Below are 17684 nucleotides of genomic sequence, written 5' to 3' on the forward strand. Positions count from 1 at the left end.
GATGATCAATGGGAACAGGATGGACCTGAGCTCATTTTTGAGTCTCATCGCAAAGGGTCTGAATACTTATGTAAATAAGGTCTTTCTGTAGTTTCTTTAAAACCTGTTTTTGCTTTGTGATTATGGGTTTATTGTGTGTAGATTGATGAGGAAAACAATTAATTTAATCCATTTTAGAATAAGGCTGTTACGTAACAAAATGTGGAAAACATCAAGGAGTCTGAATACTTTCCGAATGCACTGTATAATGTTATCAATAAACATTTGAAGATGAAATATAGTTTACATGTTGTCAACAATCTAAGCCGACCCCGTCTGCTTTGCCCCATAGTTGCGTACGCATTGGTTTTGTTGCTAGACAGCCAACCCGTCTATAGAGGTCTGTGCTGGAGTTCAGCACCATGGACAGCATCATGCCTGCGCAAAGGAGAAGAGGCTATGTGAAGTACCATGGACAGAGACAGATCAACTGTAGGAGGTAGTTGAGAGAGAGAGTTACAAACACCATTGTAAATACAACCCATATTTATGCTTATTTATTTTCCCTTGTGTACTTTAACCGTTTGTACATCGTTACAACACTGTATATATACATAATATGACATTTGTAATGTCTTTATTCTTTTGAAACTTCTGTATGTGTAATGTTTACTGTTCATTTTTATTGTTTATTTCACTTTTGTATATTATCTACCTCACTTGCTTTGGCAATGTTAACACGTTTCCCATGCCAATAAAGCCCCTTGAATTGATAGTAGAGTAGGTTCAGAACCTTGGACAAGGGCAGAGGAGGGGATGTCAGACAGTTAGTTCAGGTCCATGGAGAGCAAATTAATTTTATCTGGCTTTGCTGTGGACAGAAACGCTGACTGAGAAAGTTCTCCCAAGTGCTTGAATAATTTGTTATGTTCACACAGCCACACAAGCAAACCTATTCAAAAGACCAACCCCAGTGCACAAACAAACACATTGATAAAGAAATATATTCACACACCTACATACTGACACACTCGTCACACAAAACAGCACAATTACAACCTTTATTCTTCCATTCTGTTCCACAAATCATTTACATTGACATGTTAGTCATTTAGCAGACGCTCTTATCCAGAGTAGTGAGTGCTTACATGTTCATACTTTTTCGCTCTGGTCCCCCGTGGGGAAGAGCCATGCTCTACCATCTGAGTCACACGGGACCACGTCCTAGAAATGCTAGCTTGCCTAATGACAAGCTAATTAGGCAACAACTGATGTGTTACATTCCTAATGATATTGCTTTCATTCAGTTCACTGAGGCTACCCAGAGACATGCATTACCAGTGGGCCTGCTCTCTGACAGGTTGGGTCAGCTTCAAGGTGTGTGCGTACATTAGGTCTGCATGCAAGGCTCTCTGACAAGCCCAGCTCAATTACAAGGTCAAAGCTACAGCTACGTCCCCAATGAGTGTGTTTCTGTGGATCACTGTCCACAATGTATTAATCATATAATAATCTCTTCTTTTTCATTTCTCCTCCTCTCTCTCCTTCTCTCTCTCTCCCCTCTCTATCAACCTATCCTCTACCCCTACATCTCTTACTCCCTCTCTCTTTTCCCCTCTTTCTCTCCCTCTCCCCCTCCCTCTCTCTCCCCCTGTCTCAGGTTGGCTACACGAATTGGGAAAGCGTCTGGGCACCCCTTATTTCGTATCTCCCCTGGCCACTCTGGCTCCTGATTTGCTGCACCCTGCAGTTGTTGACTCCCTCCATGCCAACAGCAGCCAATGGAATGCGTCCGGGTCGGAGCTGGCGGGGCGGGACTCGTGGAACTCCAGCCAGTGGAATGTCACATGGATGGGGGCGGGGGCTGGCGGGGTGGGGGTCAGGGTGGGTCAGGGTGGAGGGATGCTGGGTGGGGGTCCATCAGTGAGGAGCTCCTATGTGACGTCGCTGTACTTTGCTCTGAGCAGTCTGACCAGCGTGGGTTTTGGAAACGTCTCAGCTAACACCGACTCTGAGAAGATCTTCTCCATCTGCACCATGCTCATAGGAGGTGAGTCCCTGGAGATACAACAGGGACGTTATTGGTTAGTGAGAACGTCAGGTTTCAGTGGTGTCAGGGGATAGATAAACCATCTGCTGTGTGCCTCCTCTCCTGTCCCTCTCTGGTGTATTCTGTTTATAACTATACCACTGATTCTACAGCTATTCAACAATGACTATGGCATATTGTCATTAGCTAAGACATAACTGAGAGTTATGACTCTCTCTCTCTCTCTCTATACAATTTAAGGGCTTTATTGGCATGGGAAATATATGTCAACATTGCCAAAGCAAGTGAACTAGATAATAAACAAAAGTGAAATAAACAATAAAAATTAAATATTACACTCACAAAAGTTCCAAAATAATAATGACATTACAAATGTCATATTATGTGCAAATAGTTAAAGTACAAAAGGGAAAATAAATAAACATAAATATGGGTTGCATTTACAATGGTGTTTGTTCTTCACTGGTTGACCTTTTCTTGTGGCAACAGGTCACAAATATTGCTGCTGTGATGGCACACTGGTATTTCCCTCAACAGATATGGGTGAAACATTGGGTTTGTTTTCGCATTCTTTGTGGGTCTGTGTAATCTGAGGGAAATATGTGTCTCTAATATGGTCATACATTTGGCAGGAGGATAGGAAGTGCAGCTCAGTTTCCATCTCATTTTACATTTACATTTTAGTCATTTCGCAGACGCTCTTATCCAGAGCGACTTACAGTAGTGAATGCATACATTTCATACATGGCCCCCCGTGGGAATCGAACCCACAACCCTGGCATTGCAAACACCATGCATTGCAAATACCATGCTCTACCAACTGAGCTACAGGGAAGGCTATTTTGTGGGCAGTGTGCACATAGCCTGACTTCTCGAGAGCCAGGTCTGCCTATGGAGGCCTTTCTCAATAGCAAGGCTATGCTCACTGAGTCTGTACATAGTCAAAGCTTTTTTTAAGTTTGGGTCAGTCACAGTGGTCAGGTATTGTGCCACTGTGTACTCTCTGTTTAGGGCCAAATAGCATTCTAGTTTGGAAAGAAATATGTGTTTTTTGCCAATGTTAACCGCACACTTGCTGTTTGTGTACATGGATTTTATAACGTTGTATGTTTTTCCCCCAACACCACTTTCCATCAATTTGTATAACAGACCCTCATGCCAAATTGAAACAAAGCATGTGAAGACTTTGCCTTTGTTTGTCAATTAGGATGGTTAGGGTGAATACGTGGTCTGTCGTACGATAATTTGTTAAACAGCCAATTTGACATTTGCTCAGTACATTGTTTTCACTGAGGAAATGTATGAGTCTGCTGTTAATGATAATGCAGAGGATTTTCCCATGGCTGCTGTTAAGGCATATCCCACGTAAGTTATCTCTAAAATGTTTCAAAATAAAACACCTGAAATATCACATTTACATAAGTATTCAGACCCTTTACTCAGTACTTTGTTGAAGCACCTTTGGCTGTGATTCTTTTCTGCAGATACTCTCAAGCTCTGTCAGGTTTGATGGGGAGCATCGCTGCACAGCTATTTTCAGGTCTCTCCAGAGATGTTCGATCGGGTTCAAGTCCAGGCTCTGGCTGGGCCACTCAAAGACATTCAGAAACTTGTCCCAAAGCCACTCCTGCGTATTCTTGTCTGTGTGCTTAGGGTCGTTGTCCTGTTGGACGGTGAACCTGAGGTCCTGAGTGCTCTGGATCAAGGATCTCTCTGTACTTTGCTCTGTTCATCTTTCATCTTTCCTCGATTCTGACTAGTCTCCTAGTCACTGCCGCTGAAAAGGACCCCCACAGCATGATGCTGCTACCACCATGCTTCACCTTAGGGATAATGCCAGGTTTCCTACAGATGTGACGCTTGGCATTCAGGCCAAAGAGTTCAATCTTGGTTTCATCAGACCAGATAATCTTGTTTCTCATGGTCTGAGTCCTTTAGGTGCCTTTTGACAAACTCCAAGCTGGCTGTCATGTTCCTTTTACTGAGGAGTGGCTTCTGTCTGGCCACTCTACCATAAAGGCCTGATTGGTGGAGTGCTGCAGAGATGGTTGTCCTTCTGGAAGGTTCTCCCATCTCCACAGAAGAACTCTATAGCTCTGTCAGAGTGACCATCAGGTTCTTGGTCACCTCCGTGCAGCCAGCTCTAGGAAGAGTCTTGGTGGTTTCAAACATCTTCCATTTAAGAATGATGGAAGCAGGTGGACTCCAATCAAGTTGTAGAAACAACCTCATGGGTTGGTTTTTGGTCTGACATAAACTCTAATAAATTGTGGGACCTTATATAGACAGGTGTGTGCCTTTCCAAATCATGTCCAATCAATTGAATTTACCACAGGTTGACTGCAATCAAGTTTTAGAAAGATCTCAAGGATGATCAATGGAAACAGGATGCACTTGAGCTCAATTTCAAGTCTCATGGCAAAGGGTCTGAATTTGCAAAAATATCTAAAAACCTGTTTTCGCTTTGTCATTATGGGGTATTGCGTGTAGATTGCTGAGGATTTTTTTTCTCAATTTAATCCATTTTAGAATAAGGCTGTAACATAACAAAATGTGGAAAAAGTCAAGGGATATGAAAAGCTTGTACAAACCTACTCATTCCAGGGTTTGTCTTTATTTTTACTATTTTCTACATTTTAGAATAATAGTGAAAACATCAAAACTATGAAATAACACATATGGAATCATGTAGTAACCAAAAAAGTGTTATTTCAGATCAAAGTATATTTTAGATTCTTGAAAGTAGCTACCCTTTGCCTTGATGACAGTTTTGCACAATTTTTTTCATCTGAACAAACAACAGTATGCAAGTATTAACACCATGGGACCACACAGCTGTCATACCACTCAGGAAGGAGACGCGTTCTGTCTCCTAGAGATGAACGTACTTTGGTGCAATAAGTGCAAATCAATCCCAGAACAACAGCAAAGGACCTTGTGAGATGCTGGAGGAAACAGGTACAAAAGTATCTATATCCACAGTAAAATGAGTCCTATATCGTCATAACCTGAAAGGCCGCTCAGCAAGGAAGAAGCCACTGCTCCAAAACCGGCATAAAAAAGCCAGACTATGGTTTGCAACTACACATGGGGTCAAAGATCGTACTTTTTGGAGAAATGTCCTCTGGTCTGATGAAACAAAAATAGAACTGTTTGGCCATAATGACCATCATTATGTTTGGAGGAAAAAGGGGGAGGCTTTCAAGCCGAAGAACACCATCCCAACCGTGAAGCACGGGGTTGCTTTGCTGCAGGAGTGACTGGTGCACTTCACAAAATAGATGATATCATGAGGCAGGAAAAAAATATGTGGATATATTGAAGCAACATCTCAAGACATCAGTCATGAAGTTAAAACTTGGTCGCAAATAGGTCTTCCAAATGGACAATGACTCCAAACATACTTCCAAAGTTGTGGCAAAATGGCTCAAGGACAACAAAGTCAAGGTATTTGAGTGGCCATCACAAAGCCCTGACCTCAATCCCATAGAAAATGTGTGGGCAGAACTGGAAAAGCCTGTGCGAGCAAGGAGGCCTACAAACCTGGCTCAGTTACACCAGCTCTGTCAGGAGGAATGGGCCAAAATGCACCCAACTTGTTGTGGGAAGCTTGTGGAAGGCTACCCGAAACGTTTGACCCAAGTTAAACAATTTCAAGGCAATGCTACCAAATAGTAATTGAGTGTATGTAAACTTCTGACCCACTGGGAATGTGAAGAAAGAAATAAAAGCTGAAATAAATAATTCTCTCTACTATTATTCTGACATTTCACATTCTTAAAATAAAGTGGTGATCCTAACTGACCTAAAACAGGGAATTTTTACTAGGATTAAATGTCAGGAATTGTGAAATCTGAGTTTAAATGTATTTGGCTAAGGTGTATGTAACCTTCCAACTTAAACTGTAGGTCCCCCACTACCAGGTCCTTCAAAGTGCTCATGGATGCTCTTTGAGTTTTACAGAATGCAGGCTTAGACTACATCTCCCATGAGACCACACCACAGAGAACAAGCACTTTCCTGGTCCCATTTTGGGATGATTAAAAATGGAAACATTCTCCTCAGATTTAAAAACAGCAACATTTTGGCAGTAAACTGCCTTTTCTAGGGCTTCTTGCAAATGGAACAACTGTCAATAATGTAACGAGAGAGTGGTGAATGTTTGCATACCAAATGGCACCCTATTTCACATGGTTCCCTATGGGCCCTGATCAAAAGTAGTTCACTATTTAGGAAATAGGGGGCCATTTGGCATGCAGTACTTCCAGTCTAGTTCTTATTCAGTTTGTGGGGCAGTAAAGGTCTGTTTCATGAGAGAGAGATGTAGTGATTTTTAGGGGTGGGTGCATTGATGAGAGAGGACATATTCTCAGGCCACTTTAAAACCAAGTGTGGCAGCCACACAGACACACCCACACAACCCCACAGACACACAAAACACAACCACATACACACATACAGTACATCCTGCCCATTGTCTCATTAGAATATGTAAATGTATAAAACTAGGACATTTGTTTAACCTGCCCTGCCTGGAGAGTTGAGGTTTAAACACAGCCGAACTAGCTCCAGTCCTATACTATAACGTAACTGTGACGATGTGCCAGACAGATGGAGAGCATTGACTGAAACAGAGAGAAACAGCCTCACAGGGAGAAACAATAGACTGTTACACAATATCAATGATAAAACCATCCAGGATCATTGGACCGGGATAATCACTGTCTGTCTAATAGGTCAGGGGAGAGTCTGGCCCGGTCCATGTGGCTTCTTCAATAGGCTCTGATAGTTAACAATCCATGTACACACACACACACACACACACACACATACACTTCAACACCCTCGTTAGCGGCGCCTCCCTCAGACACACACCCTCACACTCAACCTCAATCACTGATGTAAATACACACACACACACATTCTTGCAAACCCCCAAACAACCACCCACACAATCACACAGAGTCAAAGTGTTTCGTTCCATCAGTGCAGAGTGAGTGTGTGTGTGTGTGTGTGTGTGTGTGTGTGTGTGTGTGTGCATGCCTGCTTGTGTGTGCAGCTCTCAGACTGCAGATCAGATCACTGTCAGACTGGAACCTCATCTCCTCTCCCCTCCGCAGTAGCTGTCAGCATGGAGAGAGAGAGGAGAAGAGGAGAGAGAGAGGGGAGAGGAGGAGAGAGAGAGGGGAGGAGAGAGAGAGAGAGAGGGGAGAGAGGAAGAGAGAGAGAGGGATAAAAAATAGAGAGAGAGCGAGAGAGAGAGAAAGGGAGAGCGAGATAAGGTGGGAGAGGGGGTGATAGAAAGAGGTGAGCCGTAATCAGACACAGAGAGAGAAGGAGAAGCTATAATAAAGGAAATCAGAGGAAAAGAGAGAGAGAGAGAGAGAGAGAGAAAGAGAGAGAAGCAGTGAGATTGGCACATCTCTATTTTGGCAGGGGTATGCTATTGAAATGCTGTGAGCAGTGTACCTCCTTTAGGTATGACTGACAGCTATTTTCCAGCTCAGGGGTAACAGATAACTTCCTGATCTCTGAGCTTGGTACATAAGATTATTGTGCATCTAATATCTATATATCTATCTATATGTGCAGTACATTCGGAAAGTATTCAGACCCCTTGACTTTTACACATTTTGCTATGTTACAGCCTCATTCTAAAATGGATTAAATCGTTTTACCCCCTCGTCAATCTACACACAATACCCCATAATGATGAAGCAAAAAGAGGTTTTTGTTAAATGTATTAAAAAAAAAAAACTTAAATATCATATTTACGTAAGTATTCAGACCCTTTACTCCTTTGGCAGCGATTACAGCCTTGAGTCTTCTTGGATATGACGCTACAAGCTTGGCACACCTGTTTTTGGGGAGTTTCTCCCATTCTTCTCTGCAGATCCTCTGAAGCTCTGTCAGGTTGGATGGGGAGCGTCGTTACACAGCTATTTTCAGGTCCATGCTCTGGCTTTATCACTCAAGGACATTCAGAGACTTGTCCCGAAGCCACTCCTGCATTGTCTTGGCTGTGTGCTTATGGTTGCTGTCCTGTTGGAAGGTGAACCTTCGCCCCTGTCTGAAGTCCTGAGCGTTCTGGAGCAGGTTTTCATGAAAGATCTCTCTGTACTTTTCTCCATTCATCTTTCCCTCGATCCTGACTAGTCTCCCAGTCTCTGCCACTGAAAAACATCCCCACAGCATGATGCTGCCACCACCATGCTTCACTGTAGGGATGGTGCCAGGTTTCCTCCAGACGTGACGCTTGGCATTCAGGCCAAAGAGTTCAGTCTTGGTTTCATCAGACCAGAGAATCTTGTTTCTCATAGTGTTCTTTAGGTGCCTTTTGGCAAATTCCAAGTGGGCTGTCATGTGACTTTTACTGAGGGAGTAGCTTCCGTCTGGCCACTCTACCATAAAGGCCTGATTGGTGGAGTGCTGCAGAGTAGAAGAGTTTTGGTGGTTCCAATGTCTTCCATTTAAGAATGATGGAGGCCACTGTGTTGTTGGGGAGCTTCAATGGTGCAAAAATGTTTTGGTACCTTTCCCCAGCTCTGTGCCTCGACACAATCCTGTCTCGGAGCTCTACGGACGATTCCTTCGACTTCATGGCTTGGTACTGTCAACTGTGGGACCTTATATAGACAGGTGTGTGCCTTTCCAAATCATATCCAATCAATTCAATTAACCACAGATGGACTCCAATCAAGTTGTAGAAACATATCAAGGATGATCAACGAAAACAGGATGCACCTGAGCTCAATTTCGAGCAAAGGGTCTGAATATTTACATAAATCTGTTTTTTTATAAATTTGCAAACATTTCTAAAAACGTGTTTTTGCTTTGTCATTATGGGGTATTATGTGTAGATTAATGAGGGAAAAAAATGTGTTTATCCCCTTCCCTTTTCCATTTTTGGAAAAAGGAAAGGAGTCTGAATGCACTGTATATGAAACTGTTTTCTGTTTCTATCGTTATGTATTAATATATTACTGATTCTTAAATTGAACACACACTCACACACATACACATATACACACACACACACACACACATACACAGATAGACACACACAAACATTAACCAGTCCTTGTCCTTGTCCCTTTGCTTCCAGCCCTGATGCATGCGGTGGTGTTTGGTAACGTGACCGCCATCATTCAGAGGATGTACTCTCGGCGCTCCCTCTACCACACCCGTACCAAGGACCTGAAGGACTTCATCAGGGTCCACCGCCTGCCCAAGGCCCTGGAGCAACGTATGCTGGAGTGCTTCCAGACCACCTGGTCAGTCAACAACGGCATCGACGTCAGTGAGGTGGGTTAGAACAACAGAAGGCTAAGACCTTCTGACGTCTACGCTCTCACTGTCTCTCACTGTCACTCACGTCTTGCTCTCACGGTCTCTCATGCTTCACTCTCACTGTCGCTCACGCCTCGCTCTCACTGTCTCACACGCCTCGCTCTCACTGTCTCTCATGCCTCGCTCTCACTGTCTCTCACACCTCGCTCTCACTGTCTCTCACGTCTATGTTCTCACTGTCTCTCACGTCTATGCTCTCACTCACTCTCACACCTTCGCTCTCACTGTCTCTTCTCTTTCCCTTCTCTCTCTCCTCTCTCTTCTCGCTCTCTCTTCTCTCTCTACTCTCTCTCTCCTCTCTCTTCTCTCTCTCAATCTCGCTCTCCTCTCTTCTCTCCTCTCTTTTCTCTTCTCTTTCTCTTCTCTCTGCCTTGTTTTCTTTTCAATGCTGCTGTTGGTTCCTCCTGTGTTGATTCTTCTGTCAGTTCTTTTCTCAAGTCCTGTCACTTGTTTTGCTTCTCTTCCCCCTGTGTCACCTCTTCAACTTTCCATCTCATCTGTCAATCCCCTCTGTCCCAACTCAATCTCTCATATTTTATTCCCTTTCTCATTCTGCTTCACTAGTTGTTGAAGGACTTCCCAGATGAGCTGAGGGCAGACATCGCCATGCACCTTAACAAAGAGCTGCTGCAGCTGCCGCTGTTTGAGTCGGCCAGTAGGGGGTGTCTGCGCTCCCTGTCCCTCATCATCAAGACGTCATTCTGCGCCCCGGGAGAGTATCTCATCCGCCAGGGAGACGCCCTGCAAGCCATCTATTTTGTCTGCTCTGGGTCAATGGAGGTGCTGAAGGACAACACTGTGCTGGCTATACTGGGTAAGGAAACTTAGGGCACACACACACACACACACAGACAGGCGCACACACACACACACACAGACAGGCACACACACACGGGCACACACACACACACACACAGACAGGCACACACACACAGACAGGCACACACACACACAGGCACACACACACACAGAGACAAGCGCACACACACACACACAGACAGGCACACACACACACACACAGGCATACACACACCTAAATGCACATACAAACAATCAAATCAAATCAAAATCAAATCAAATCAAATTTATTTATATAGCCCTTCGTACATCAGCTGAAATCTCAAAGTGCTGTACAGAAACCCAGCCTAAAACCCCAAACAGCAAGCAATGCATGTGAAAGAAGCACGGTGGCTGGGAAAAACTCCCTAGGAAAAACTCCTGAGAAAGGCCAAAAACCTAGGAAGAAACCTAGAGAGGAACCAGGCTATGAGGGGTGGCCAGTCCTCTTCTGGCTGTGCCGGGTGGATATTATAACAGAACATGGTCAAGATGTTAAAATGTTCGTAAATGACCAGCATGGTCAAATAATAATAATCATAGTAATTGTCGAGGGTGCAACAAGCACGTCCGGTGAACAGGTCAGGGTTCCGTAGCCGCAGGCAGAACAGTTGAAACTGGAGCAGCAGCATGGCCAGGTGGACTGGGGACAGCAAGGAGTCATCATGCCAGGTAGTCCTGAGGCATGGTCCTAGGGCTCAGGTCCTCCGAGAGAAAGAAAGAAAGAAAGAGAGAAAGAGAGAATTAGAGAGAGCATATTTACATTCACACAGGACACCGGATAAGACAAGAGAATACTCCAGATGTAACAGACTGACCCTAGCCCCCCGACACATAAACTACTGCAGCATAAATACTGGAGGCTGAGACAGGAGGGATCAGAAGACACTGTGGCCCCATCCGATGATACCCCCGGACAGGGCCAAACAGGCAGGATATAACCCCACCCACTTTGCCAAAGCACAGCCCCCACACCACTAGAGGGATATCTACAACCACCAACTTACCGTCCGAAGACAAGGCCGAGTATAGCCCACAAAGATCTCCGCCACGGCACAACCCAAGGGGGGGGCGCCAACCCAGACAGGAAGACCACGTCAGTGGCTCAACCTACTCAAGTGACGCACCCCTCCCATGGACGGCATGGAAGAACACCAGTAAGTCAGTGACTCAGCCCCTGTAAAAGGGTTAGAGGCAGAGAATCCCAGTGGGAAGAGGGGAACCGACAAGGCAGAGACAGCAAGGGCGGTTCGTTGCTCCAGCCTTTCCGTTCACCTTCACACTCCTGGGCCAGACTATACTTAATCATAGGACCTACTGAAGAGATAAGTCTTCAGTAAAGACTTAAAGGTTGAGACTGAGTCTGCGTCTCTCACATGGGTAGGCAGACCATTCCATAAAAATTGAGCTCTATAGGAGAAAGCCCTACCTCCAGCCGTTTGCTTAGAAATTCTAGGAACAATTAGGAGGCCTGCGTCTTGTGACCGTAGCGTACGTGTAGGTATGTACGGCAGGACCAAATCGGAAAGATAGGTAGGAGCAAGCCCATGTAATGCTTTGTAGGTTAGCAGTAAAACCTTGAAATCAGCCCTTGCCTTAACAGGAAGCCAGTGTAGGGAGGCTAGCACTGGAGTAATATGATCAAATTTTTTGGTTCTAGTCAGGATTCTAGCAGCCGTATTTAGCACTAACTGAAGTTTGTTTAGTGCTTTATCCGGGTAGCCGGAAAGTAGAGCATTGCAGTAGTCGAGCCTAGAAGTAACAAAAGCATGGATGAATTTTTCTGCGTCATTTTTGGACAGAAAGTTTCTGATTTTTGCAATGTTACGTAGATGGAAAAAAGCTGTCCTTGAAGCAGTCTTGATATGTTCTTCAAAAGAGAGATCAGGGTCCAGAGTAACGCCGAGGTCCTTCACAGTTTTATTTGAGACGACTGTTCAACCATCCAGATTAATTGTCAGATTCAACAGAAGATCTCTTTGTTTCTTGGGACCTAGGACAAGCATCTCTGTTTTGTCCGAGTTTAAAAGTAGAACATTTGCAGCCATCCACTTCCTTATGTCTGAAACACAGGCTTCTAGCGAGGGCAATTTTGGGGCTTCACCATGTTTCATTGAAATGTACAGCTGTGTGTCGTCCGCATAGCAGTGAAATTTAACATTATGTTTTCGAATGACATCCCCAAGAGGTAAAATATATAGTGAAAACAATAGTGGTCCTAGAACGGAACCTTGAGGAACACCGAAATTTACAATTGATTTGTCAGAGGACGAACCATTCACAGAGACAAACTGATATCTTTCCGACAGATAAGATCTAAACCAGGCCAGAACTTGTCCATGTAGACCAATTTGGGTTTCCAATCTCTCCAAAAGAATGTGGTGATCGATGGTATCAAAAGCGGCACTAAGATCTAGGAGCATGAGGACAGATGCAGAGCCTCGGTCTGACGTCATTAAAAGGTCATTTACCACCTTCACAAGTGCAGTCTCAGTGCTATGATGGGGTCTAAAACCAGACTGAAGCGTTTCGTATACATTGTTTGTCTTCAGGAAGGCAGTGAGTTGCTGCGCAACAACTTTTTCTAAAATTTTTGAGAGGAATGGAAGATTCGATATAGGCCGATAGTTTTTTATAATTTCTGGGTCAAGAGAGGCTTTTTCAAGAGAGGCTTTATTACTGCCACTTTTAGTGAGCTTGGTACACATCCGGTGGATAGAGAGCCGTTTATTATGTTCAACATAGGAGGGCCAAGCACAGGAAGCAGCTCTTTCAGTAGTTTAGTTGGAATAGGGTCCAGTATGCAGCTTGAGGGTTTGGAGGCCATGATTATTTTCATCATTATGTCAAGAGATATAGTACTAAAACACTTTAGTATCTCCCTTGATCCTAGGTCCTGGCAGAGTTGTGCAGACTCAGGACAATGGAGCCCTGGAGGAATACCCAGATTTAAAGAGGAGTCCGTAATTTGCTTTCTAATGATCATGATCTTTTCCTCAAAGAAGTTCATAAATTTATTACTGCTGAAGTGAAAGCCATCCTCCATTTGCGAATGCTGCTTTTTAGTTAGCTTTGCGACAGTGTCAAAAAGAAATTTCGGATTGTTCTTATTTTCCTCAATTAAGTTGGAAAAATAGGATGATCGTGCAGCAGTGAGGGCTCTTCGATACTGCGCGGTACTGTCTTTCCAAGCTAGTCGGAAGACTTCCAGTTTAGTGTGGCGCCATTTCCGTTCCAATTTTCTGGAAGCTTGCTTCAGAGCTCGTGTATTTTCTGTATACCAGGGAGCTAGTTTCTTATGACAGATGTTTTTAATTTTTAGGGGTGCAACTGCATCTAGGGTATTGCGCAAGGTTAAATTGAGTTCCTCGGTTAGGTGGTTAACTGATTCTTGTCCTCTGACGTCCTTGGGTAGGCAGAGGGAGTCTGGAAGGGCATCAAGGAATCTTTGGGTTGTCTGAGAATTTATAGCACGACTTTTAATCTTCCTTGGTTGGGGTCTGAGCAGATTATTTGTTGCAATTGTAAACGCAATAAAATGGTGGTCCGATAATCCAGGATTATGAGGAAAAACATTAAGATCCACAACATTTATTCCATGGGACAAAACTAGGTCCAGAGTATGACTGTGGCAGTGAGTAGGTCCAGAGACATGTTGGACAAAACCCACTGAGTCGATGATGGCTCCGAAAGCCTTTTGGAGTGGGTCTGTGGACTTTTCCATGTGAATGTTAAAGTCACCAAAAATTTGAATATTATCTGCTATGACTACAAGATCCGATAGGAATTCAGGGAACTCAGTAAGGAACACTGCATATGGCCCAGGAGGCCTGTAAACAGTAGCTATAAAAAGTGATTGAGTAGGCTGCATAGATTTCATGACTAGAAGCTCAAAAGACGAAAACGTCATTGGTTTTTTTTTTTGTAAATTGAAATTTGCTATCGTAAATGTTAGCAACACCTCCGCCTTTGCCGGATGCACGGGGGGTATGGTCACTAGTGTAACCAGGGGGTGAGGCCTCATTTAACACAGTAAATTCATCAGGCTTAAGCCATGTTTCAGTCAGGCCAATCACATCAAGATTATGATCAGTGATTAGTTCATTGACTATAACTGCCTTGGAAGTGAGGGATCTAACATTAAGTAACCCAATTTTGAGATGTGAAGTATCACAATCTCTTTCAATAATGGCAGGAATGGAGGAGGTCTTTATACTAGTAAGATTACTGAAGCGAACACCGCCATTTTTAATTTTGCCCAACCTAGATCGAGGCACAGACACGGTCTCAATGGGGAAAGCTGAGCTGACTACGCTAACTGTGCTAGTGGCAGACTCCACTAAGCTGGCAGGCTGGCTAACAGCCTGTTGCCTGGCCTGCACCCTATTTCATTGTGGAGCTAGAGGAGTTAGAGCTCTGTCTATGTTCGTAGATAAGATGAGAGCACCCCTCCAGCTAGGATGGAGTCCGTCACTCCTCAGCAGGCCAGGCTTGGTCCTGTTTGTGGGTGAATCCCAGAAAGAGGGCCAGTTATCTACAAATTCTATCTTTTGGGAGGGGCAGAAAACAGTTTTCATCCAGCGATTGAGTTGTGAGACTGCTGTAGAGCTCATCACTCCCCCTAACTGGGAGGGGGCCAGAGACAATTAATCGATGCCGACACATCTTTCTAGCTGATTTACATGCTGAAGCTATGTTGCGCTTGGTGACCTCTGACTGTTTCATCCTAACACCGTTGGTGCCGACGTGGATAACAATATCTCTATACACTAGCCAGTTTTAGCTTTAGCCAGCACCGTCTTTAGAATAGCCTTAACGTCGGTAGCCCTGCCCCCTGGTAAACAGTGTATGATCGCTGGATGATTCGTTTTAAGTCTAATACTGCGGGTAATGGAGTCGCCAATGACTAGGGTTTTCAATTTCTCAGAACTAATGGTGGGAGCCATCGGCGTCTCAGACCCCACAGCGGGAGGAGTAGAGACCAGAGAAGTCTCGGCCTCCGACTCCGACTCGCTTAACGGGGAGAACCGGTTGAAAGTTTCTGTCGGCTGAATAAGCGACACCGGTTGAGCATTCCTACAGCGTTTCCCTCCAGAAGCCATGAGAAAGTTGTCCGGCTGCGGGGACCGTGCGAGGGGGTTTATACTAACGTTATTATCTGTACTTGCTGGTGGCACAGACGCTGTTTCATCCTTTCCTACACTGAAATTACCCTTGCCTAACGATTGCGTCTGAAGCTGGGCTTGCAGCACAGCTATCCTTGCCGTAAGGCGATCGTTCTCCTGTATATTATAAGTACAACGACTGCAATTAGAAGGCATCATGTTAATGTTACTTAGCTTCGGCTGTTTGAAGTCCTGACGAACCATGTCCAGATAAAACCTCCGGAGTAAGAAAGTTGAATGAAAAAAGTTGAGTGAGGGTAAAAAGTAAAAATATACGGTAATGAAAAAGTAAAAACCGTTAGGTAGCAAAGTAAGATCGGCAACAAAAACGCACAGCAGCGTAAACAAGTCTGCAAGTTGTGACCGGAAACAGGAAACAGCTCCAAGAAGACAGTTTTTCCAGTGGGTTTCTTTCACACAATCACACATGCTTCAGTACTAGCTTAAACCTAGTTAACCCCAATCAGTACTACCTTAAACCTAGTTAGCCCCAATCACTACCAGCTTAAACCTAGTTAACCCCTATCACTACCAGCTTAAACCTATTTAACCCCAATCACTACCAGATTAAACCTAGTTAACCCCAATCACTACCAGATTAAACCTAGTTAACCCCAATCACTACCTGATTAAACCTAGTTAACCCCAATCACTACCAGGTTAACCCCAATCACTACCAGATTAAACCTAGTTAACCCCAATCACTACCAGATTAAACCTAGTTAACCCCAATCACTACTAGTTTAAACCTAGTTAACCTCAATCACTACCAAATTAAACCTAGTTAATCCCAATCACTACCAGATTAAACCTGGTTAATCCCAATCACTACCAGATTAAACCTGGTTAACCCCAATCACTACCTGATTAAACCTAGTTAACCCCAATCACTACCAGGTTAACCCCAATCACTACCAGATTAAACCTAGTTAACCCCTATCACTACCAGATTAAACCTAGTTAACCCCAATCACTACCCGATTAAACCTAGTTTAACCTTTACAGCGCCAAGCAGCTGATGCATCTTCCGGAGTAAATGTCTTATATCTAACATCTACAGGCTAATCTGTATTGATGGGCACTAGGTCTATTGGTATTAGTGCAATGACATATTGAAATGTTGAATTACATTAGCCTAACTAGACTCTGAATTATTGTCGTTGGAAAAGTCATTCATGGCCACGTAATGAAATAACAAATGAACTTTCAAGTACCCTGACCTACACACACACACACACACACACATGCACAGACACACGTGCACACACAGAGTTGAGTGTGTGACAGACTGACAAAGGATTATTTCCCAGTAGACTGGTCAGAGTCGAGTCAATTTCACAGAGGTGACGTTCACTCAGACAGACCTGGAGACTGGGAGGAGAACTAGCTGATGTGGAAACCAGGAACATGAAGGAGGGAAAAAGAGAAGGAAAAGCTAGAGATGTTCTGTTAGATTCAAGTAAGAGAGATAAGAGAACAAAAAGAACAACAAAAAAACAGAAACAACAAACAAGTGACTGAATAAAATAACATCATATAGGCAGGAACCAGTATCGCCTCCCCCTCCCACAGCCTCCCCCTCCCACGGCTACCCCTCCCACGGCTTCCCCTCCCACGGCCGCCCCTCCCACGGCCCCCCCTCCCACGGCCCCCCCTCCCACGGCTCCCCCTCCCACGGCTCCCCCTCCCACGGCTCCCCTTCCCACGGCTCCCCCTCCCACGGCTCCCCCTCCCACAGCCTCCCCCTCCCACAGCCTCCCCCTCCCACGCCTCCCCCTCCCACGCCTCCCTCTCCCATGTCTCCCCCTCCCACGGCCCTCCCCTCCCACGGCCTCCCCCTCCCACGGCCGCCCCTCCCACAGCCTCCCCTCCCACGGCTCCCCCTCCCACAGCCTCCCCCTCCCACGTCCTCTCCCTCCCACGGCCGCCCCTCCCACAGCCTCCCCTCCCACGGCTCCCCCTCCCACGGCTCCCCCTCCCACGGCCATACCCCTCCCACGGCTCCCCCTCCCACGGCCATCCCCCTCCCACAGCCTCCCCCTCCCACAGCCTCCCCCTCCCACGGCTCCCCCTCCCACGGCTCCCCCTCCCACGGCCCTCCCTCCCACAGCCTCCCCCTCCCACGCCTCCCCCTCCCACGGCTCCCCCTCCCACAGCATCCCCCTCCCACGCCTCCCCCTCCCACGGCTCCCCCTCCCACAGCCTCCCCCTCCCACAGCCTCCCCCTCCCACGGCTCCCCCTCCCACAGCCTCCCCCTCCCACGTCCTCCCCCTCCCACGGCCGCCCCTCCCACAGCCTGCCC

The 17684-nt window shown here is 45.5% G+C and overlaps 1 protein-coding gene across 1 annotated transcript in view; it reads left to right on the top strand.

Moving 5' to 3' along the window:
• The window catches only part of LOC115156292 (potassium voltage-gated channel subfamily H member 8-like), a 219652-nt gene that overhangs the window by 160561 nt on the left and 41407 nt on the right, over positions 1 to 17684 (top strand). The window contains 4 exon segments of the mRNA XM_029703745.1: positions 1640 to 1683; positions 1783 to 2029; positions 9135 to 9334; positions 9944 to 10193. Of these exon segments, the coding sequence (XP_029559605.1) occupies positions 1640 to 1683; positions 1783 to 2029; positions 9135 to 9334; positions 9944 to 10193 (741 nt within the window).

The sequence above is a fragment of the Salmo trutta genome, chromosome 20 (assembly GCF_901001165.1).
Source record: "Salmo trutta chromosome 20, fSalTru1.1, whole genome shotgun sequence".
Taxonomy (NCBI): domain Eukaryota; kingdom Metazoa; phylum Chordata; class Actinopteri; order Salmoniformes; family Salmonidae; genus Salmo; species Salmo trutta.